A 23625-nucleotide genomic window follows, 5' to 3' on the forward strand; every position below is an offset into this window, starting at 1 on the left:
TGCTGGCTGCCTGGCAGCAGAGCCCAACCCCACCTGGCTACAGCCTCCCTTCAGGTAGTGGCAGAGAGCAGTGAGGTCTGCCCTGAGCCTCCGGTTCGCAGGCTCAGCAACCGGAGGCGGCTGCGGAAGCTGGCGGCCCAGGCGGGCCGGCTGAAGGCGCTCTGCCGGCGGAGTACCACCTGCCTGCGAGCGGGCAGGGCAACCCCCCGGGACTGCGGGGAGAAGGCAGGACATGCTGCGGCCCTGCCCCCGCCTGCGCGGCCGGGCGGAGCTGTGTGCGCTCGGAGCCGCCGCTGCCTCCCCTGCCGGCCCGGCCCCTGCCGGCTCTCTGCCGCCGCTTCCTCCCCTGCCGGCCCGATCCGCTGCCGGCTCTCTGCCGCCGCTTCCTCCCCTGCCGGCCCGCCCCGCTGCCGGCTCTCTGCCGCCGCTTCCTCCCCTGCCGGCCCGCCCCTGCCGGCTCTCTGCCGCCGCTGCCTCCCCTGCCGGCCCGATCCGCTGCCGGCTCTCTGCCGCCGCTGCCTCCCCTGCCGGCCCGATCCGCTGCCGGCTCTCTGCCGCCGCTGCCTCCCCTGCCGGCCCGATCCGCTGCCGGCTCTCTGCCGCCGCTGCCTCCCCTGCCGGCCCGCCCCTGCCGGCTCTCTGCCGCCGCTGCCTCCCCTGCCGGCCCGCCCCTGCCGGCTCTCTGCCGCCGCTGCCTCCCCTGCCGGCCCGGCCCCTGCCGGCTCTCTGCCGCCGCTGCTCTGCGCCTTTAAGGCCGCGCCGGTGCCGTCTGACGTGAGCGCAGTGCATAGGGGAAGCGGCCGGGCGGGGCCGGGCGGTGCGGGTCGGTGGTGCCCGTCGGTGCCCGTCGGTGCCGGGTGCTTTGCGCTAGCAGCCGCCGCCATGAGCCGAGAGCCGCCGGCAGGGGAGGAGGAGGCGGCGGGAGGAGGAGGAGGAGGAGGAGAAGGGAGAGCGGCGGCCGGGGACGGCGGCTGCTACCTGGCGCTGTGCGCCCGGCCCGTGCACTTCGAGAAGGCCAACGCCGTCAACTGCGTCTTCTTCGACGAGGCCAACAAGCAGGTGGGGGCCTGGCGGGCTGCCGGGGGGCGGCTGGCGGCTCGGCGCCCCCGGGCCTCGGCCTGCGCCCTGCCCCGGGGCTGTGCGTGGGCGAGCGGCCGCCTGCTGCGGCTGCCGGTGCCGCTGCCTGCCCGGGCGGCGGGGTGGGCGCCTCGCAGCGCTCCGCGGGCTGGGCTGGCATCCTCGGGCCTCTTGCCTCCGCCCTGCTCGCTGCTGCTCTGTCGCTGTCCCAGAAGAGGGTTCTGGAGGCCCTCGGGCCTGGCTTTGGCTTCGTGGGATCACAGAAGCGTTTCAGGTGGCAAAGCCTCTGAAGGTCGTCGAGCCCAGCCGGCGACCTCCGACTGCCTCTGAGCCGTGTCCCCGGTGCTATGTCCATGACGGTCCTAGTGCACCTCCAGGGGTGGTGACTTGTGGCCACACCTGGAGTGCTGTGTCCAGTTCTGGGCTCCTCCATTGCAGAGAGATGCTGAGATGCTGGAAGGTGTCCAGAGCAGGGCAGCAAGGCTGGGGAGGGGCCTGGAGCAGAGCCCTGTGAGGAGAGGCTGAGGGAGCTGGGGGTGTGCAGCCTGCAGCAGAGGAGGCTCAGGGCAGAGCTCACTGCTGTCTGCAGCTGCCTGCAGGGAGGCTGTAGCCAGGTGGGGTTGGGCTCTGCTGCCAGGCAAGCAGCAACAGAACAAGGGGACACAGCCTGAAGCTGTGGCAGGGCAGGTTGAGTCTGGATGTTAGGAGGAAGTTTTTGTCAGAGAGAGTGATTGGCATTGGAATGGGCTGCCCAGGGAGGTGGTGGAGTGGCTGTGGCAGGATGTGTTGCAGCCAAGCCTGGCTGGGGCACTTAGTGCCATGGTCTGGTTGGTTGGGCAGGGCTGGGTGCTAGGTTGGGCTGGGTGAGCTTGGAGCTCTCTTCCAACCTGGTTGATTCTGTGATTCTATGACTCCACCACCAAGCTGGGCAGCCTGTTCCAGTGCCTGACCACTCTGTCAGGAGAGGAATTTCCTCCCCTTCTCTTGGCTGCTGGAGCTGCATCCTGGCTGCCCTTAGGTGGAACCTCTGTGGCACAAGGTCTCGCTGCTGGGTGCCTGGCTCAGGACCTGCCATCTGCCAGGAGGTGGATGAAAGGTCTGCCTTGTCTCATGCATCAGCACACGTGTATGAAGTGTAAGCTCAGCAGCCTTCACTCTCACTGCTGCGTGGTCTGCCTAGGGCATTGCAGTCAGCACTTCTGTTCCAAGTGTTGCAGCAGCACTGAGAGGCTTCACGGCCAGCTCCATTTGCCTGACCTCTTCTTTTCCCTCTTCAGTTTATGGAATCGCAGAGTAGCTTAGGTTGGAAGGGACCTTAAAGATCATCCAGTTCCAACCCCCTGCCATGGGCAGGGAGCCTCCCACTAGATCAGGTTGCTGGAGGCACCAGCCTTGAACATGCCACAGCCTCCCTTGGCAACCAGTGCCAGTGTCTCACCACCCTCACTGCAAACCATTTCTTCCTCATAGCCAGTCTCAATCTCCCCTCTTCCAACTCAAAGCCATTGCCCCATGCCCTTGTCAAAAGTCCCTCTCCAGCTGTCTTGTAGGCACCCTAAATAAAGTTCAATATATGACTCCTCCCTGGAGATGGTCAAGGCCAGATGGGATGTGGCCTCGAGTAACCTGGGCTGAGAGGTTCTAAGGCTCTAAGGTCTCTTCCAGCCTAGGCCATTTTTTGATCATTCTGTGGTGATTCTGTTCCTGGAAATGAGGATTTGTGTTTTCACTTGTGGCTCAGGGTCATCACTTGGCTTACCACAGTATCACCAAGGTTGGAAGAGACCTCATAGGTCATCAAGTCCAACTCCTTGGCTTTAGTTCTTTGCAGTGTGTTTGTCCTTACTGCCCCTAGGAGCTGCTGAGAATTCAACTCAGTGTACAGAAAAGGTGCTCAGTTTGGCATGAGGCTCCTGTGGGGAGGGCTGCACCCTGCTGCCTGAGCAGCCATCCCATGCCCCTGGTGTTCGTGGAGCTGAAACCTTCAGGCTTTTGGCCCCAGGGAAGTGTCCAGTGCTGTGTCTGGAAAGGGGGGAGTGTTCCCGAGGAGTGCTGCTCGCTGTTGTGCTCCATTCAGAGTTATTTGTGGCCTTCCTCCGTGTAAACCCTTTGCATTTTGAGGGGCAGTTGGAAGAGGATCACTTACAGGTGCCCCTCAGGAGATGCTGTGTCACAGTCAGGTTGTGACTGAATTGCACACTAAGAGCTCCCTGGAAACCAACTTACTTTCAACTGTACATTTGATTCTCCACCTTTTCTTGCTGCTCTGCAACGATTCAGTTTCCAGTGTGCCTCTAAATCACTTGTAATCAGCCTCTCTGTGACGGTTTCCCATGGGAATGGCCTTTGGAGAGATCTGTCCTTGGTATCTTCTTGTCTCACTGAGATTGAGAGGTTTGCCTTCAGTTTCTCTCCACCTCAATATAAAGAGTAGCTAGACCAAGTATTTATCATTCCAGCTGGCTCTTCTGCAACTGGATCTGGCTGCTGCCTTAAGAGACAATAAAAATGCTTGCTCTAAAGTCACTGGCAGCAAAAAGAGGACTAAGGAGAGTCTCCATCCCCAGTTGGATGCAGGAGGAAACAGTGACCAAGGAGGAGGAAAAGGCTGAGCTACTCCACACCTTCTTCACCTGTCGTTAGCAGATCAGCTGCTCTGTGAGCCCCCTGAGCTGGGTGGCAGGGATGGGCAGCAGAGTGAAGCAAGGGGAAATGGGCAGTGAGCTGCTGCACCACTGAGGCACAGACAAGTGTGGGCTGGGTGGCAGGGATGGGCAGCAGAGTGAAGCAAGGGGAAATGGGCAGTGAGCTGCTGCACCACTGAGGCACAGACAGGTGTGGGCTGGGTGGCAGGGGTGGGCAGCAGAGTGAAGCAAGGGGAAATGGGCAGTGAGCTGCTGCACCACTGAGGCACAGACAAGTGTGGGCTGGGTGGCAGGGATGGGCAGCAGAGTGAAGCAAGGGGAAATGGGCAGTGAGCTGCTGCACCACTGAGGCACAGACAAGTGTGGGCTGGGTGGCAGGGATGGGCAGCAGAGTGAAGCAAGGGGAAATGGGCAGTGAGCTGCTGCACCACTGAGGCACAGACAAGTGTGGGCTGGGTGGCAGACACCTGAGGCTGCTGAGACCTGGTGGAGGTGCTCACCAAGCCTCTTGCCTTCAGCCACCAGCAGGCCTGGCCAACTGGGCAGGTGCCAGCTGGCTGGAGATTGGCAAATAGAGTGTGACCCCATCTAGAAGAAGGGCCAGAAGGAGGATCTGGGGAACTACTGAGCTGCCAGTAACCTGACAGAACCCTGGGACAGGCTGCCCAGGGGGGTTGTGGAGTTTCCCTCTCTGGAGATACTCAAAACCCACCTGGATGCACTCCTGTGTGATCTGGTCTAGGTGATCCTGCTCTGGCAGGGTAGTTGGACTGGATGAGCTTTGGAGGTCCCTTCCAGCCCCTGACATTCTGTGTGTCTGTGAAGCTTGGTGTCAGGGAAGGTGATGGAGCAGATCACTTTGAGTGCCACCATGTATGTGACCCCTGCAGGACAACCAGGAGATCAGGCCCAGTCATTGTGGCTTCGTGGAGGGCAGGTGCTGCTTGGCTAACCTCATCTCCTTCTATGGTGACCCACAGAGTGGCTGAGGGTAAGGCTGTGATGTGTCCACCTGGGCTTTAGCCAAGCCTTTGACACCATCTCCCACAGCGTGCTCCTGGAGACACTCCTGCGCCTGGCATGGGTGGCTGGACACTTCACAGGCATCAGAACAAGAGGAAATGGCTTTGGGTTGTGCCAGGGGAGGGTTAGGTTGGACATTAGGAGCAATTTCTCCACTGAAAGGGTTGCCAAGCCCTGGAACAGGCTGCCCAGGGAGGTGGTTGAGTCATCATCCCAGGAGGTGTTTACGAGACCCAGAGCTGTGGTGCTGAGGGACATGGTTTAGTGCTGACCTGGCGGTGCTGAGCTAACAGTTGGCCTTGGGGTTCTGAAAGGTCTCTTCCAAGCATGAAAGAGTCTCTGAATGTGTCTGTGCAGTGGTGCTAAAGGATTGCTTTAAGCCCTTGGTGCAGTTCAGCTGACACTTCTTAGGCACACCCAGAGCTGTAGACCACCGCAGGGCTGTCACTGCCTGCTCACATGTCCTGACCAGGGCAAGCTTCTGGGTCAGTGATCCTACAGCTGATGGCCTTTTTGTTTTGAACTGTGCCCAGATGTCTCTCAGACTCTTAGTACCTGACTTAGGAAAAGATCAATATTTAAAAGAGAGAGAAACTCCTCCAGACATTCATCATTTGCAGTCGTGCAGCAGTTCAGGACATGCCTGCAGGGCTGTGAGAGTACAACTGGAAAGCAGTGCTGGGGAGCTGCAGAGGAAAGAGCTGGTTATTTAAGGAGCCTCAGTGTGAAGCACACAATGGTAGAGGTTGGAAGGGACCTCTGAAAGTCACCCAGTCCAGAGCAGGAACAACCTAAAGCAGCTCACACAGGAACACATCCAGATGGGCCATGAAAGTCTCCAGAGATGGAGACTCCACAACCTCTCTGGGCAGCCTGCTCCAGGGCTCTGCCACCCTCACAGTGAAGAAGTTTCTGCTCTTTTTTAGGTGCACTTCCTTTGGCCAAGTCTGTGCCCATTGCCTCCTGTGCTGTCACCACTGACAGGAGTCAGGCCCCATCCTCCTGACCCTACCCCTTAGCTATTTGCAAGCATTGCTCAGATCCCCCTCAGCCTTCTCCTCTCCAGGCTAACCAGCCCCAGCTCTCTCAGCATTTCCTTCCATGAGAGCTGTTCAGTGCCCTCAGCAGCTCAGTGGCCCTGGGCTGGACTCTCTCCAGCAGTTCTTTGTGCCTCTTGAGCTGTGGTGCCCAGAACTGGACCCAGTACTGCAGATGAGGCCTCACCAGGGCACAATAGAGGGAGAGGAGAGGCTCCCTTTGACTTACTGGCCACACTCCTCTTGATGCCCCCCAGGATGCCTTGGGCACAAGGACACATTGCTGGCTCATGGCCATCCTGTTGTCCATCAGGACTCCCAAGTCCTTTTCCCAGAGCTGCTGTCCCACAGCTCAGCCCCCAGCCTGTGCTGCTCCATGGAGTGGCTCTTCCCCAGGTGCAGGACCCTACCCTTGCCCTTACTGAGTTTCACTTCATTTCTCCTGAGCTGGCAGCTCTGAGCAAGAACAAAACTTGTGTCTGGCAACAAAACTGAAGCATGGCTTAGAGACAAGAAAGTACCTTAAGGGGATGGGTTTTGATTGAGCTGCAAATATGTTCAAAACTGTCTTGCAGGTTTTTGCTGTTCGGTCTGGTGGAGCTACAGGAGTTGTTGTTAAAGGTCTGGAGGACAGAAATCCCATTTCCTTCAGGTAAGGCAGCTCTGGTGGTGTTTGCCTGGGCCAGGATTCAGCAGTCAAAATCACAGAGTCACAGATTGCATTGGGTTGGAAGAGACCCTCAAAGGTCACCTTGGCCAACCCCCTGCAGGCAGCAGGGTCACCTTCAGCTAGAGGAGAGGGTCCTGGCCAGGCTGCATCCATGGGCTGAGGTCAGTTGTATGAGGTTCAGCAAGGCCAAGTGCTGGGTCCTGCACCTGGGTCACAACAACCCCAGGAATGCTCCAAGCTTGGGGCAGAGTGGCTGGAGACTGCCTGGTGGAAAAGGACCTGGGGCTGCTGTTTGGCAGCAGCTGAACATGAGGCAGAGTGTGCCCAGGTGGCCAAGAAGGGCACCAGCAGCCTGGCCTGGATCAGCAATGGTGAGGCCAGCAGGAGCAGGGCAGGGATTGTGTCCTGGACTGGGCACTGGTGAGGCCACAGCTTGAGTGCTGGGTTCAGTGTTGGGCCTCTCACTCCAAGGAGGACACTGAGGAACTGGAGCAGGTCCAGAGAAAGACAACCAAGCTGGGGAAGGGTCTGGAGAACAGGGCTGGGGAGGAGCAGCTGAGGGAGCTGGAGGGGTTAGTGTGGAGCAGAGGAGGCTGAGGGAGACCTCATTGCTCTCTGCAGCGCTCTGAGAGGAGGCTGCAGTGGGGTGGGGGTTGGACTCTGCTCAAAGGTGACACTTGACAGCATGAGAGGAAATGGCCTCAAGTTGTTTCAGAGATTTAGGTTGGGCATTTGGAAAAATGTCTTCAATGAAAGAGTGAAGAAGCTTTGGAAGAGGCTGCCCAGGGCAGCTCTGGAACTGTTAAAACCCCTCTGGCTGTGCTGCAGGGAAACGTGGTGCACTGATCACAGGATCACAGAATGTTAGGAGTTGGAAGGGACCCAAGGAGATCACCCAGTCCAAGCCCCCTGCCAGAGCAGGACCACACAATCTAGCTCAGGCCACACAGGAACACATCCAGACAGACCTTGAAAGTCTCCAGAGAAGGAGACTCCACAGCCTCTCCAGGGAGCCTGTGCCAGGGCTCTGGGACCCTTCCAGTCAAGAAGTTCCCCCTTGTGTTGAGCTGGAGCCTCCTGTGCTGCAGCTTCCATCCATTGCTGCTTGTCCCATCCCAGGGAGCAGTGAGCAGAGCCTGTCCCCCCCCTCCTGGCAGCCTTCAGATACTTATAAACATTTATCAGATCCCCTCTCAGTCTTCTCTTCTCCAGACTAAGCAGCCCCAGGGCCCTCAGCCTCTCCTCATAAGCCATGCCCTGCAGTCCCCTCATCATCCTCATAGCCCTTCACTGGACCCTCTCCAGCAGATCCCTGTCCCTCTGCAACTGAGGAGCCCAAAACTGAATGCAATATTCAAGATGGGGTCTTACCAGGGCAGATGCCTTGGCAGTGTTGGACTTGATGCTCCTGAGGGTTGTTTAAAGCCCTCCTAGTTCTGTTTCTGTGGCAGATGTGTTCACAGCTTCTGAGGAGTGAACACCTTTGTCATGCAGTCTGCAGTCTGCATTTCCTACTTGTCAGGCCTCACTCAGAAGCTGCATTTCAAAGCCTTTGCCCAACACTTTTTGCTCTGTTGTTGTTCTTTTTGAGGGTGCATTACAGAGCCCCATAGGACACTGGTGTAGATGTTATTTCCAGAGCTTCTTTTTCTTTCTGGGTAGGATGGAAGACAAAGGAGAAGTGAAATGCATCAAATTTTCCCTGGGCAACAAGATCCTGGCAGTGCAGAGAACTTTGAAGAGTGTGGTAAGAAACCTGCAGCCTACAGATGGGGAACTGGAGCTGGGAATCTCCCTACAGCACCAGAGTAGAAGGCTCTGAGACAAATGTTTGAGAGGTCTGGTGGCTAGCAACAGATGGAGATGAAATCCCTCTGTCATCCAGAGGGGCCCAACAGGCAATGTTGTTGTTGTGGTAATGTCCTCATATAGGAAAAGGTTGAGTGAAGACAACTTCTAAAGCCAGGTGCTGAGTCCTGCACTTGGGTCACAACAGCCTCATGAGCACTCCAAGTGTAGAGCAGAGTGGCTGGAGACTGCCTGGTGGAAAAGGACCTGGGGGTGCTGGTTGGCAGCAGCTGAACATGAGGCAGAGTGTGCCCATCTGGCCAAGAAGGGCACCAGCAGCCCGGCCTGGATCAGCAATGGTGTGGCCAGCAGGAGCAGGGCAGGGATTGTGCCTCTGTGCTAGGCACTGCTGAGGCCACAGCTTGAGTGCTGGGTCCAGTTTTGAGCCTCTCACTCCCAGAAGGACATTGAGGGGCTGGAGCAGGTCCAGAGAAGGGTAACAAAGCTGGGAAAGGGCCTGGAGAACAGGGCTGGGGAGGAGCAGCTAAGGGAGCTGGGGATGTTAGTGTGGAGCAGAGGAGGCTGAGAGCAGAGCTCATTGCTCTCTGCAGCTGCCTGAGAGGAGGCTGCAGGCAGGTGGGGGTTGGGCTCTGCTCCCTAGTAACCAATGACAGGAGGAGAGGAAATGTCCTGAAACTGTGCCAGGGGAGGGTTAGGTTGGAGAGGAGGAAAAATGTCTTTGGTGCCAGAGTGGTGAGGGACTGGCAGAGGCTGCCCAGGGAGGTGGTGGAGTGCCCATGGCTGGAGGTGTTGCAGAGAGCTGTGGCCATGGCAGCTGGGGCCAGGGTTTGGTGTGCATGTGGGGGTTGGGCTGCTGGCTGGGCTGGATGATCTTGGAAGGCTTTTCCAGCCAGCTGTGATTCTACAGAGAATTCCCTGGCAGGGGTGAAGGAGTACAGGAAATGCACATTTTCTGCTCTCTGTCTCATCCAGAAGAATTTGTTAAGCTGCTGTCTCTTCTCTTGTGCCTGTGCCTTGGCTGTGCTTCACCTCTGCCAATTCTCTTCTTGGGTGTTTCTGCAGGATTTTCTGAACTTCATTCCAGAGAGCCCTCAGCTGGAATACACACAGGAGTGCAAGGTAAGAGAAACATCCCCAGCCTGTGTCTGAGGTGGAACTCTAAGGTTAGGTGTCCCAGTGGCCTCTGCTCTCCAGGAGAACTGCTGGAGACAGCTCCTGAATGCTGACCTGCAGCACTGAGATCTGTAGTCACTGCCACCTCTGAGCTGAGGGAAAGGAGCAAGTGTTGGCAGGGCCACAACTTCTTGGGCCAGCCTCTTGAATTCTGTGATGGTTTGGGAGTTCCCTGCCCCACCAAACACACAATGAAATCACCCAGACTAGGCTCAGCTGGCTGGAAGCTAAGGAGTGAAGCTGTATTTGCAGCTTAGCACAACTTGCAAGCAGATATATACACAACTCTTTACAGTTAAATACAAGGTAAAAGTAACACAGGAACACAGCAGCCCTCCAGAAGCATCAGAGTCCCCAGGAGGCTCCTGCCCAAACCTCCTCTCCCCTCCCTCTTTCCCTCCCTTCAGATATAGCTAGAGCAATGCCTGCATATCTCACATGATAAATCTGGAGAGATGTCAAAGAGGCAACAGGGAGGTTAGAGGGAAAAGGGTTAGCCCAGATTAAAGAGTTAAGGCAGAGGCAAGCACAGAGCCCAGACCTCCAAAGAGAAGGAGCAGCAGTGAGAGCTGAGCAGTGTGTGAGCAGTGCCTCATCTACATGTTGCCTAGCTGTGTGTCTCAGCAGAAGAATGAGGGGTGTAGGGAGCTGCTGGGGGTTTTCTTTCTTCTCACAGCTAAGGATTTCATTTCTCTCAGCAAAATATTCCAGTTAACCTCAAAGCAGCACAGATTCTTTCCCAGAAAGGAGTGGAAGTGCTGTGGAGAACAAGTGTCAGGGTCTGGGAGGGAGAAGGCACAGTGCTGATGAGACAGACACTGAGCACTGGCTGTTGGATCTGGTGGTGTGGAGGTGTTGCTCATTTCAGTGGGCAGTGCTGCTGAGCAACAGCTCAGTTTGTGTGCTGGCTGTGGTGGGTTTGAACAGCCCTTTGAAGTGTCTGGTGGTTATTTGACCAGCACCAGCACAGAGTCATAGAACCAAGCAGGTTGGAAAAGAGCTCCAAGCTCCTCCAGCACAACCTAGCACCCAGCCCTGCCCAACCAACCAGACCATGGCACTAAGTGCCCCAGCCAGGCTTGGCTGCAACACCTCCAGGCACAGCCACTCCACCACCTCCCTGGGCAACCCATTCCAATGCCAATCACTCTCTCTGACAACAACTTCCTAACAACATCCAGCCTAGACTTCCCCCAGCACAGCTTGAGGCTGTGTCCCCTTGGTCTGTCCCTGGCTACCTGGCAGCAGAGCCCAGCCCCACCTGGCTACAGCCTCCCTGCAGGCAGCTGCAGGCAGCAATGAGCTCTGCCCTGAGCCTCCTCTGCTGCAGGCTGCACACCCCCAGCTCCCTCAGCCTCTCCTCACAGGGCATGGAAGGATGAGAAGTTTCAAGTGCCACTGTTTGGTACTTTCCAACCTTTGGCTAAGGTAATTTATGTTGTGGGGCAATGGAGTGGTGAAGCAAACATCTGCTCTGCACAGATCCCTGCTTTCATGTAGGCTTTAAAGCTGAAGCACCCTCAGCCTCTCAGCTTTGTTGGTTAGGGTCATGTTTGAGTGAAACACTCTGTTAGAGCCTTCAGGGTGGAGGTCTGAGGGGAGACTCACAGCAGGTTAGCTCCACTTGGTTCTGAACTTCTGTCAGCAGAAGGAACTCTCCATGACAGGAATTAGTCAGGATGGCAGTAGGGGTTTGTTGGCCCCCAGCCAGATGAAGATGAGCCAGAGTGTGCCCAGGTGGCCAAGGCAGCCACCAGCATCCTGGTCTGGATTAGCAATAGGGTGGCCAGAAGGAGCAGGGCACTGATTTTCCTCCTGGACTCAGCATTGGTGAGGCCACATGGGTTCAGTTTTGGGTCCCTCACTCTGAGAAGGGCACCGAGGGGCTGGAGCAGGTCCAGAGCAGGGCAGGTGAAGGGTCAGTGTGGTGAGGAGCACAGAGGGACTTGGGGTTTTTCACTGTGGAGAAGAGGAGGCTGAGGGGAGATGATGTTGTTCTCTACAGCTCCCTGGAAGGAAGTTGCAGTCAGCTGGGGGCTGGGTTCTGCTCCTAGGCAGCAAGTCAAAGGACAGAGGAAGTGGCCTCAAGTTGCACCAGGGGAGGTTGGGGTTGGACATGAGGAACAGTTCCTTCTCCCAAATGGTTGTCAAGCCCTGGAACAGGCTGCCCAGGGCAGTGGTGGAGTCCTCCACGCCTGGAGGTGTTTTTAGCCTGTAGCTGTGGTGCTGAAGGCCTTGGTTCAGTCATCACCTGGCAGTGCTGGGTTCATTGTTGGACATGGGGATCTTAAAGATCTTTTCCAGCCTAAACCAGTCCACAGGTCTAACCAGAACTTGGTTGCATCTAGAGAGAAAAGGAAATCTGAAGGTGTGATGGAGCTGCCAGTGCTGCATGCAGGCAGGAGCTGTGCGAAGCCCTCGCCAAGGCAGCTGCTTGTGCTGAGTGTCTGCCTGGCAAAAGCAGCTGGGTGGCTGCACTGGCTTTGATCTCACACTCAGGCTGACTGCTGTTAGGTGCTGTGCTTAGCTGATCCTCCCCAGTTAAAGAGTGTTTGTTTGCTTGTTTGTTAAAAGACCAAGAATGCCAATGTTCTAGGATTCTGCTGGACAGGCTCGGCGGAGATCGTCTTCATCACAGACCAGGGCATGGAGTTCTACCAGGTGAGAGCCACAGCTCCTCTGGGGCTGGGCTGGAAGTCTGCATCTGTGCCAGGATCTGGGAGTTCAGACACCAGTACAGGTTGGGGCTGCCCTGCTGGAGGGCAGCTCCCTGGAGAAAAGCCTTGGAGTGCTGGTGGGCAGCAAGTGCTGCATGGGCAGCAATGTGCCCTGTGGCCAAGGGCATCCTGGGGGGTGTCAGGAAAAGTGTGGCCAGCAGGGCTAGGGAGGTTCTTCTCCCCCTCTGCTGTGTCCCAGTGAGAGCACAGCTGCAATGCTGTGTCCAGTTTGGGCTCCCCAGTTCAGCAGAGACAGAGATCTGCTGGAGAGAGTCCATCCACGAGGATGACTGGGAGACCTGAGCATCTCCCCTGTGGAGACAGAGAGCCCTGGGACTGGTTAGACTGGAGAAGAGAAGAGAGGAGATCTGATCAGTGTGTGCACATATCTGAGGGGTGGGGGTCAGTGCCTGGGGCCAGACTCTTTTGGGTGCTCAGCAGCAATAAGCCAAGGAGCAAAGGCTACAAACTGGACCAGAGAAGTTTCCACCTCAACACGAGCAGAAACTTCTTTGGTGTGAGGGTGGCAGAGCCCTGGAGCAGGCTGCCCAGAGAGGTTGTGGAGTCTCCTTCCCTGGAGCCTTTCCAAACCCTGCTGGATGCATTCCTGTGTGCCCTGCCCTGGGTGATGCTGCTTGGCAGGAGATTGGACTGGATGAGCTTTGGAGCTCTCTTCCAACCTCTAAGGTTCTGTGTTTCTGTGATTCCACTCGTCTGAGTCTCACTGAGGCAGTTCTCTGCTGCACTAAGACACTGCTGCTTTGCTTGCAGGCTGTTTGTCCTTGAGAGGAATCCATCTTTTGGGCAGAGGAGGTGGATCTTAGTGTGCTTCACGTTACTGTTTGGTGCCTGGGGATATGGCTGAGGGTGAACCTTGCAGAGCAGGGTTATGGGTTGGACTCGGTGATCCTGAGGGACTTTGCCAGCCTGAATGTTTCTGTGATTAAGCACAGCCAAGATCCTGTGTTAGGGGAATGCTGCACTGAGCCTGGAGAGCTCTGGATTAGCAGATTGGAGCTGTGTGGGATTGAGGATCTGCAGCCAGTGTGAGCTATCCCTGAGTGCAAACCAGCACTGGGCTGGGTCTCTGCACCCTGGAAGTGCAGCCAAGAGCAGGGAGCTGAGCAGATGCTGATGTCCCTCTGCAGTTAGCAGCTGCCTCCTGTGTTGAGCTCATCCTCTGGGTTTCTCTGCTGTGTGTAATTACCTTTGTGTGTGGTTTTGAGGAGCTCTAACTAATCAATGGCCCTTTCAGATTACATGGTGAAGGGTATTGGAACCTTCCTCCAAGGCTGTGCACATCCCCTGAGCTCCAGTCCTGCAGCTGGCAGGTGGGGTTTGGTGGCAGTAGTGGTAATAACTACTGCTAAAGCAAAGCTCTGGGAAAGCAGCATTACTGCCTGCTGGTTTAGGAGGGGGAGGTACATTTGGCACCTAACAGGATTAGGAACAGCAATGCTGCAACCAAAACTATGAGGCTGGTTTTGAAGGGAAGTCATTTAAGCCTCTTATGAAGACAGGCTGGGAGAGTTGAGGCTGTTCAGCCTGGAGAGGAGAAGGCTCCAGGGAGACCTTCGAGCAGCCTCCTAGTCCTGAAGGGCTGCAGGAGAGCTGGGGAGGGACTTTTGAGTGCAGGGTGAGGGGTGCTGGCTTCACACTGTAAGAAGCTGAGTTTAGGTTGGCCATTAGGAGCCAATTCCTCCCCATGAGAGTGGTGAGACACTGGCATAGATACTGAGAGGGCTGGAGGAGCTCCCCTGTGGGGACAGGCTGGGAGAACTGGGTCCATTCAGCCTGGAGAAGGCTTCCAGGAGGCCTTAGAGCAGCATTCCAGTGCCTGAAGGGGCTGCAGGAGAGCTGGGGAGGGACTTTGGACAAGGGCTGGGAGTGCCAGGATGAGGGACAATGGCTTTGAGCTGGCAGAGGGGAGAGTGAGACTGGAGATGAGGAAGAAATCATTGAGAATGAGGGTGGGGAGGCCCTGGCACAGGCTGCCCAGGGAGGTTGTGGATATCCCCTCCCTGGAGGTGTTCATGGCCAGGTTGGATGAGGCCTTGAGCAAGCTGTGCTGGTGGGAGGTGTCCCTGCCCATGGCAGGGGGTTGGAACTGGAGGAGCTTTGCAGACCCTTTCAACCCAAACTGTGGAGTGATTAAAATGGGAGAGAATTCAATGGTGTGCTTAGTTCTGAGAAGCTGAGGGAGGCTGGGGCTGGAGGGCAGCAAAGGTACTGGAATGGCTTCTTAGTTAAACTCACTTGAACAAACCAGCTGTGCCCAGGACTCTCTTCTCCATTGTGGACAGAGCTTGTACCCAGGCCTGGGTGAGAGGGGACAGGTGACACTGTCCAGCTGCTCAGAACCTGATGGCTCCTAAGCCCCCAGTCTGCAGCTGTCCTTGTCAGTGCCCTGGGGTTTAACTCCAGCACTGTAAATGCTCTGACACTCACCTGCTTCTCCCTCAACTGGCAGGAGCTGCCTGGGCAGTGCCCAAGGCACAGGGCAGGGCTGTTTGTGCTGTTGGATTGCTGATGGCTATAAAATGTCTTTGCAGGTGCTACCAGAGAAGAGGAGCTTGAAGCTCCTGAAGAACCAGAGCATTAATGTCAACTGGTACATGTACTGTCCAGAGAGCTCTGTCATCCTGCTCTCCACCACTGTCCTGGGCAACGTGCTGCAGCCATTCTATTTCAAGGTAAAGGATGTTGTCCAGGCTGCTCAGCTGCTGGGCTTTAGGGGTGTTTTGAGCTCAAATGTGGCTGCTCCCTCCCTGGAGGTGTCCAGGACCAGGTTGGATGAGGCCTTGAGTGACCTGTTCTAGTGGGAGGTGTCCCTGCCTATGGCAGGGGGTTGGAACTGGCTGAGCTTTGAGCTCCTTTCCAACCTAACCCATTCTATGGTTCTGTTCAATGTTGTCTTGCTTCTCCTGGTTTTTCTGCCAGAGGTGCATGTGTTCAGTGGAGCCCTGGCACAGGCTGCCCAGAGAGGTTGTGGAGTCTCCTTGGAGCCTTTCCAGCCCTGTCTGGATGTGTTCCTGTGTGACCAGCACTACATTATGGTCCTGCTCTGGCAGGAGGCTTGGTCTCAATGATCTCTGGAGGTCCCTTCCAAGCCCTAGCATCCTGTGAGGCTGTAAACATTCTTGTGTGACAGGAAGCAAAGGACCAAGCAAAATCCAAAGGGAGTTTTGAGCTTAGGGTGGGTGTCAGGAAGAAAGGGCCAGACCCTTTCCAGTGGTGTGCTGGGACAGGACAAGGGGCACAAACTGGAGCCCAGGAAGTTCCACCTCAGCATGAGGAACAACTTCTGTACTGTGAGGGTGCTGGAGCCCTGTAGAAGGCTGCCCAGGGAGGTTGTGGAGACTCCTGCTCTGCAGACTTTCAGACCCCATCTGAATGTGTTCCTGTGCCCTGCCCTAGGTGATCCTGCTTTGGCAGGGGGGTTGGACTGGATGATCTCCAGAGGTCCCTTCCAACCCTTCATACTCTGTGATTCTGTGGTTCTTCTGTCCTCTTTGGAAAGAGATGTGTCCAGCTGGAGTTGGACAGCTGGCCATGAGGAGAGACAAGACTTATTAGTGACAAGTAAATGTGATTTGACAAGTTGAGTGTCTTTCAGGAGCTCTTCACATGCTCTGACTTAGCTTTAATGTGGACATTCCACTCTGTGGCATGAGAACACAGCAAACATAAAGGCCTTTCACTTGGGATTGTGAGGATAACCTCCCAGATGTGAGTGGATGACCTTGGAAAGGGAAAAGGTAGTGCTGAGGAGACAACAATTGTCCCAGGCCTGAGAGAGCTTTGCTCTCAGTGTTCATTTCTTCATCTTCTTCCCTGTGGAGAACATTGGACTTTTTACTGGGAAAAGACTGGGGTTTGGTGGGGTTTTCCCCCTGGATTAAGTGTGTAATGGAAACCAGAATCTTTTCAGTGAGGCATGCAGTGAAAGGAGTTAACTGAGTTCCAATGCACACAGCTTGCTTGGTGTCAGAGGGTTAGGAAGGTTTGTGTGGGGCTGTGAGGGAAGAGCTTAACAAGAAACTCATTCAAATGGGTGTCCTGACCAGGGTTAGGCTCCTGTAGGGTCTGTACTGGATCCTGAAATGGTGCATCCAGCTCTGGAGCCCTCAACACAGCAAGGACATGGACCTGATGGAGAGGGTCTAGAGGAGGCCATGGAAATGATTAGGGGGTTGGAGGAGCTCTGCTGTGAGGACAAGCTGAGGGAGCTGAGGTTGTTTAGCCTGGAGAAGGGAAGGCTGCAGGGAGACCTTAGAGCAGCCTGGCAGTGCCTGAAGGGGCTGCAGGAAAGCTGGGGAGGGACTTTGGACAGGTGCTGGGAGTGACAGGATGAGGGACAATGGCTTTGAGCTGGGGGAGGGGAGACTGAGACTGAAGATGAGGAAGAAATTGTTTGCAGTGAGGGTGGTGAGACACTGGCACAGGCTGCCCAGGGAGGCTGTGGATGCTCTCTCCCTGGAGGTGTTCAAGGCCTTGAGCAAGCAGTGCTGGTGAGAGATGTCCCTGCCCATGGCAGAGGCTAGAACTGGCTGATCTTAAAGGTCTCTTCTGACCCAACCCACCCCATGCCAAGCAAAGAGAGCTGCTGTTGTAAAAGGGAGTTGCATACAAGTTCCTTTGGACTGAATTAACCTGGAAACGTTTTTCCAGCTGGAGCTGCTGTGACAAAAAGCAAGAGGACAAAGCTGCTACAGCTGGAAGAGCAGCAGGATGTGTTCAGAACCCCACAGGTGTATTCTAGGGGGAAAGAAGTGTCAAAAGGTTTCTTCTTTGCAGCTGTCTCCGTTCCTTGCCTCCTGAGGGTGCTGTTGATGCAGCAGCAAAGGCTGCTTGAGGCCTTCCTCAGCCCCTAACAATCTGCTGTTGGTTTTTTCCCTCCTACAGAGTGGAACAATGTCCAAGCTGTCCAAATTTGAAATCGAGCTGCCTGCAGCACCCAAATCATCCAAGCTCAGCCTTTCTGAACGAGACATTGCCATGGCCACAATGTAGGTGTCTGACCAAGGTGTCTGCCAAGGGCAGCTGGGGGTGCTGGGAGGAGATGGGAGCACAGACGTGGTTGGGTTTGCTTTGGCAGCACTGCTGCTTTAAGGTGCTCCACTTGCTGCCTGCAGCAGCTGAACAGCTCTCTTGTGGCAGGGTGGGGAAGCTAACTGGAGAGTCTTGTGGGAAATTGTGCTGGATGAGTGCAGAAGTTTTGGAGATGTCTCATTTTTGAGCTGATGTCAGCAGAGTTGGTCCTGAGGCCTCCTTTGTGTGAGCACAGGACGTGCACCATGTCCTGGGCTGATCCCCAGCAGAGCAGAGGGGCAGCAGGGGAGGGAGAAGATTCTGCCCCTCTGCTCTGCTGAGCCCACCTGCAGTGCACTGGGGGCCAGCTCTGGAGCCCCCAATACAAGAAGGACCTGGAGCTGCTGGAGAGGGTCCAGAGAAGGCCACAAAGAGGGCTGGAGAAGCTCCCTGGTGGGGACAGGCTGGGAGAGGTGGGACTGTTCAGCCTGGAGAAGAGAAGGCTCCAGGGAGACCTTAGAGCAGCCCTTCAGTACCTGAAGGGGCTGCAGGAGAGCTGGGGAGGGACTTGTGCCAAGGGCTGGGAGTGCCAGGATGAGGGCTGAGAAGCAGCTGGATTGATGAGCCATTAGGAAGCAATTCCTCCCCGTGAGGGTGGTGAGGCCCTGGCACAGGTTGCCCAGAGAAGCTGTGCTTTCTCCAGGCCTGGGAGTGTTCTCAGCCAGGCTGAGCAGGCTGGGGGGTAGGAGGTGTCCTTGCCCACGGCAGGGGGGTTGGAACTAGATGATCCTTACGGTGCCTTCCAACCCAAACCATTCTAGGATTTCACAGTCTCACAGTATCATCAGGGTTGGAAGAGACCTCACAGATCATCAAGTCCAACCCTTTACCACAGAGCTCAAGGCCAGACCATGGCACCAAGTGCCACGTCCAGTCCTGCCTTGAACAACTCCAGGGACGGCGACTCCACCACCTCCCCGGGCAGCCCATTCCAGTGTCCAATGACTCTCTCAGGGAAGAACTTTCTCCTCACCTCCAGCCTAAATCTCCCCTGGTGCAGCCTGAGGCTGTGTCCTCTTGTTCTGGTGCTGGCCACCTGAGAGAAGAGAGCAACCTCCTCCTGGCCACAACCTCCCCTCAGGTAGTTGCAGACAGCAATAAGGTCTGCCCTGAGCCTCCTCTTCTCCAGGCTAACCAATCCCAGCTCCCTCAGCCTCTCCTCGTAGGGCTGTGCTCAAGGCCTCTCCCCAGCCTCGTTGCCCTTCTCTGGACACGCTCAAGCATCTCAATGTCCCTCCTAAACTGGGGGGCCCAGAACTGAACACAGCACTCAAGGTGTGGTCTAACCAGTGCAGAGTACAGGGGCAGAATGACCTCCCTGCAAGTCAAGTGCTGGTTTAGTCTCTGGCTTTGAATGAATGTATTGCCTGAGCTGAGTCAATGTCTCATCTTCTGTGGGACTGAGAGGCTGGGGGAGCTCTTGCTTGCCCCTGATGCTGTGCTGCTGTTGCCTTGCTAGCTACGGGCAGCTTTACGTCCTCTACCTGAGGCACCACTCCAGGACATCCAACAGCACGGGAGCAGAAGTGGTCCTCTACCTCTTGCCCAGGTAAGAGCAGAGTGAAGACCACATCAGTGACCCCTGTGTGAGGCCTGTGCCCTGCTGCTGCTGCCACCAGGCTTGCTGACAGCTGTCACCTCTGTTTGGCAGAGAGGGCTCCTGCAAGAAGGCTCACATCCTGAAGCTGAACAGGACCGGCAAGTTTGCGCTCAACGTGGTGGACAACTTGGTGGTGGTGCATCACCAGGACACTGAGGTCTGCTCCCATGCTCTGCCCTTCTGCCTTGCCTTGCAAAGCTGCTGGGCAGAGTTTAGCCACAGTGCCTGGGAGCTCCAGAGGAGAGTTTTGCCTGGCTGCCCTTTGCCAAAAGCCAGAGAGTTTGTGGGAACAGAGCATTAGAGTAGAGGAGCCTCAGAGTTCTCCTGCCCTGCTGGGCTGATGCTCAGTCAGGGCTGTTGCTGTTATCTCTTCTGTTCACTGGGGTTCCTCCTTGTCAGGCCCCTGTGGTGCTCTGCTGCTGCTCTGGGCAGGTTTTAAGGCTCTCTATGAAGAGGTGGTGACATTGGACACAGAATCACAGAACATCAGGGGCTGGAAGGGACCTCGACAGATCATCTAGTCCAGCCCCTGCCAGAGCAGGGGGAGCTTCTACTGCAAGCATCTGAGTGATATCTTTGTGTGACTCAGACTTGGGCTCCTTGATGGCCAGATCTGAAAATCTTCTGTCAACAAAAGTGTGGGCTCAAGGCACTGCCCTGTGTGGTGATAGGCTGGAGGGAAGGGATGGCACCCAGAGATGGGGGGGAGGTGGCCAGTGCCAGCCTCATGCAGTTCAGCACAGCCAAGGGTAAGGTCCTGCCTCTGGCTCAGGGCAATGCCAAGCACAGATCCAGGCTGGGTGGAGAATGGGCAGTGAGCAGTGCTGAGGAGAAGGACTTGGGGGTGCTGGCTGAGGTGAAGCTCAACGTGAGCTGGCACTGAGTGCTGGAGCCCAAAGCCAGCCTCTCCTGGGCTGATCCCCAGCAGTGGGCAGCAGGGGCTCCTTTGCTCTGCTGAGACCACACCTGCAGTGCTGGGGCCAGCTCTAGAGACCCCAAAACAAGAAGGACATGGAGCTGGGGGATCAGAACTAGATGATCTTTAAAGTCCCTTCCAGCCCAAACCCTCCTGTGATTCTGTATGGTGGCACGGGGCTGTAGTGAGGCTTGCTCAGTGAGGAAGCTGAAGTGGAACCTTGCTCTTAACTCTTGAGCAGCTTCAAGAGGCACTTTATCTCAGCAGGATGCTTAGCTGAAGTTTCAGTTCTAGCTCCTGTCAGTTCTCCACCTCAGCACTGAACCTGGAGCACTTCTTGCTCTGCAGCAGCTTGGTCAAGATTTAACTATGAGAGAAAACAAAGTCAGGCTGAGTGGGGAAGACAGCAGCCCCTGAAGCCATGTTTCATTAGCCCTGAAGGTGAAGCTGCCTGCTGCTGTGCAAGGCCACAAATGTGCCAGTGACCTGAGCTGAGCAAGACTGGATGGTAAAGTTATGAGGGCATCACAGGAGCAGGCAGCATTTTCATCCCAGCATCCATAACCAAGCAGTGAATTGGACATCAGTCCCTCACCAAGGGCTGTGTAAGACAGGTCAAGGGGCAATGGCTTTAAGCTGCAGGAGGGTGGATGGAGGTTGAGGAGCAGAAAGTTTTGTACAGGGAAGGTGGTGATGCAATGGAGCAGGCTGCCCAGAGAAGCTGTGGACATCTCATCCTTGGGACTGCTGAAAGCCAGCTTGGATGAGGCCTTGAGCAAGCTGGGCTGGGGGGAGGTGTCCCTGCCTGTGGGGGTTGGAACTGGCTGAGCTTTGAGTCCCTTCCAACCTAAACCATTCTGTGATTCTAGTGGGACTGTGATGATGTCTAAAGCCACTGTTGGGATTCTAGTGGAGGCCAGAAGGTGGCCATGAGCAGAGCAGCCTGGCTGCGTGGGACACGGGTGGCAGTTCACAGCTGTGCACACTGATCTGCCCTTCTCCTTCACAGACTTCAGTGGTATTTGACATCAAGCTGAAAGGAGAATTTGATGGCTCCACCACCATCCATCAGTTTGTGCTTCCACCACGGTCAATACAACCCTACCAGATCCCTGTGGCAGGTAGGGCAACTCCACAACCTCTGCCTTAACACTGCTGCCTCTGAGTGTGGCTGCAGGGGTGCTGCTGGCTGCAGGGGTGCTGCTGGCTGCAGGGGTGCTGGCCATGGACATCTCTGGTACACACTCAAGAGAAGGTGAGGGAGGAAAGATCAGAAGGAACTGAGCACAAATGTGTTTACATCTGGGTGCATACTGCAGCAGAGCAGGAGCTGCTGCTTAAGGTGCAGGCTGCCTGCAGTGCTTCCAAGTGTAAAAGCCAAGGGAGGGAGGTTGTTGGTCTGGGTTTTATCTACATCTCTGAAAGCTTCTCTCCTGTGAGGAGAGACTGAGGGAGTTGGGGCTGCTCAGTCTGGCGAGGAGAGGGCTCCAGGGTGACCTTATTGTGACCTTTCAGTATCTGCAGGGGGCTACAACAAAGCTGGGGAGGGACTTTTTAGGCTGTCAGGTAGGGATAGGACTGAGGAGAATGGAAAAAGCTGGAAATGGGGAGATTCAGCCTGGATGTTAGGAAGAAGTTCTTCAGCATGAGAGTGGTGAGAGCCTGGCACAGGTTGCCCAGAGAGGTGGTGGAAGCCTCATCCCTGGAGGTGTTTAAGGCCAGGCTGGATGAGGCTGTGGGCAGCCTGATCTAGTATGAGGTGTCCCTGCCCATGGCAGGGGGGTTGGAACTGGCTGATCCTTGTGGTCCTTTCCAGCCCTGACTGCTTCTATGGTTCTGTGTGCTCAAAAGCACCTCCTGGCTCACTGTCTACAATCATTGAACTTCCTGAGTCACATAAAGACCCTGAAGGCCATTCCAAACTTAGAGTCTAGTTTAAGAGCAGTTTAGAAGCAAGACTAAGATCACTGCTGGGACTTCAACACTGAGATTTTTCTTGAGTTACTTTTCTGCCCTCCTGTCCTGCAGGAGTAGCAGAGAATTCACTGCCCTCAAGATGGAAGTAGCTAGAAATAGAGCCTAGCTCCACCAGCATGTGGCAAAGCAGTCTGCTTCTCTGGGCAGAAGTGAAAGCCTCTGCTGTAGGAGTGGTTGCACTTGCAAAGTTCTTCTGCAGCTGAATTTGGCAGTCACTAGTGGAAGTGTGACCAGTACAGGCCAACCAGCCTGCCCAGGGAGGTTATGAAGGCTCCCAGCCTGGAAGTGTTGGAAGCCAGCTTGGCTGGGGCCTTGAGCAAGCTGCTCTAGTGGAAGGTGTCCCTGCCCATGGCAGTGGGAACTGGATGATCTTTATGGGCTCTTCCAACCCAAATGACTCTGAGATTCTATGAATCTGTGGGTGTTGATCTGTTGGAGGGTAGCAGAGCCCTGCAGAGGGACCTGGCCAGGCTGGATGGGTGGGCAGAGGCCAACGGGGTGAGATTGAACAAGGCCAAGGGCAGGGTTCTGCACTTTGGCCACAACAACCCCAAGCAGCACTACAGGCTGGGGCCAGAGTGGCTGGAAGGCAGGCAGGAAGAAAGGGCCCTGGGGGTGCTGATAGAGAGTAGGCTGAAGATAAGGCAGCAGTGTGCCCAGGTGGGCAGCAGAGCCAATGGCATCCTGGGCTGCATCAGGAACAGTGTGGCCAGTAGGTTAAGGGAGGTTCTTCTGCCCTTGTACTCAGCACTGCTCAGGCCACACCTTGAGTGCTGTGTCCAGTTCTGGGCCCCTCAATTCAAGAGAGATGTTGAGGTGCTGGAAGGTGTCCAGAGAAGGGTGACAAAGCTGGTGAGGGGCCTGGAACACAAACCCTATGAGGAGAGGCTGAGGGAGCTGGGGGTGTGCAGCCTGCAGCAGAGGAGGCTCAGGGCAGAGCTCATTGCTGTCTACAACTACCTGAAGGGACATTGTAGCCAGGTGGGGGTTGGCCTCTTCTCCCAGGCACCCAGCAACAGAACAAGGGGACACAGCCTGAAGCTGTGCCAGGACAGGTTCAGGCTGGATGTTAGGAGGAAGTTGTTGGCAGAGAGAGTGATTGGCATTGGCATGGGCTGCCCAGGGAGGTGGTGGAGTGGCTGTGGCTGGAGGTGTTCAAGAGAGGACTGGATGAGGCACTTGGTGCCATGGTCTGGTTGCTGGATAGGGATGGGGGATAGGTTGGATTGGATGATCTCTGAGGTCTCTTCCAACCTGCTTGATTCTATGATTCTATGATTAAACCACAGCTAGGGCCAGGGAGTCCAAACCAGTCTTGCTTCTGGAGGAGCTGCAGTGCTGCCATACAGAGAGGGGCTGTGTGTTTGCAGCAGCACTGCTGCAGCTGGGAGCCTTCTGCAGGCTGCAGCCCCAAACCCTTAATGCTTTGCAGAGCATCAGCCTTGCTTTGGAGATGCTCTGCCTTACACAGGGCCTGTCTTTCTGCCTGTGTGCTGCAGGGCTGCCAGACACCTTACACTGCCCCCCCTGCCTCCCTGCGGTGCTCTGTGCTGTTAGTGGGGGAGCGCTGCTGGGGGCCTGCTCTTCTTCACCTGCTCATCTTTCTGCAGGTCCAGCCTCTGTCACCAGCCAGGCTCCTGTTCCATGTAAACTCTGTATCCTTTAAATGATCTGCCAGTGCAAGAAGCCCCATTCTGTGCACTAAGCCTGGGAGAAGCTGGCTTAGCCTTGCCCTGCTAAGCCCAGCTTTGGGTGGTGATGCACAAGAGGAAAGATCAGTGTCACAAGAAGCAGAAATGCTGTCAGAGAGCTGTGAAGGTGGAGGTCTGCTCTGCTGCACTGCCCCATCTCTTGGGCAGTTGAGATGCAGGCATGAAATTCCTGAGCAGG

The 23625-nt window shown here is 55.9% G+C and overlaps 1 protein-coding gene across 2 annotated transcripts in view; it reads left to right on the forward strand.

The window, feature by feature from the left end:
- Window positions 1-305: 305 nt before the first annotated feature.
- The window catches only part of RMC1 (regulator of MON1-CCZ1), a 30407-nt gene continuing 7087 nt past the window's right edge, over window positions 306-23625 (forward strand). The window contains exons 1-11 of one of the 2 annotated variants that reach the window (XM_064170706.1): window positions 306-1059; window positions 6358-6434; window positions 8115-8199; window positions 9324-9380; window positions 12009-12095; window positions 14704-14844; window positions 17057-17160; window positions 18702-18791; window positions 18894-18999; window positions 20768-20879; window positions 23346-23390. In XM_064170706.1, coding sequence (XP_064026776.1) covers window positions 883-1059; window positions 6358-6434; window positions 8115-8199; window positions 9324-9380; window positions 12009-12095; window positions 14704-14844; window positions 17057-17160; window positions 18702-18791; window positions 18894-18999; window positions 20768-20879; window positions 23346-23390 — 1081 coding nt within the window. In that variant the 5' untranslated portion in view covers window positions 306-882. Of the gene's footprint in view, window positions 1060-6357; window positions 6435-8114; window positions 8200-9323; window positions 9381-12008; window positions 12096-14703; window positions 14845-17056; window positions 17161-18701; window positions 18792-18893; window positions 19000-20767; window positions 20880-23345; window positions 23391-23625 lie in introns of those variants that run through there. The other variant, XM_064170707.1, reaches the window with a different exon arrangement.

This window comes from Pogoniulus pusillus, chromosome 34 (assembly GCF_015220805.1).
Source record: "Pogoniulus pusillus isolate bPogPus1 chromosome 34, bPogPus1.pri, whole genome shotgun sequence".
Classification (NCBI taxonomy): domain Eukaryota; kingdom Metazoa; phylum Chordata; class Aves; order Piciformes; family Lybiidae; genus Pogoniulus; species Pogoniulus pusillus.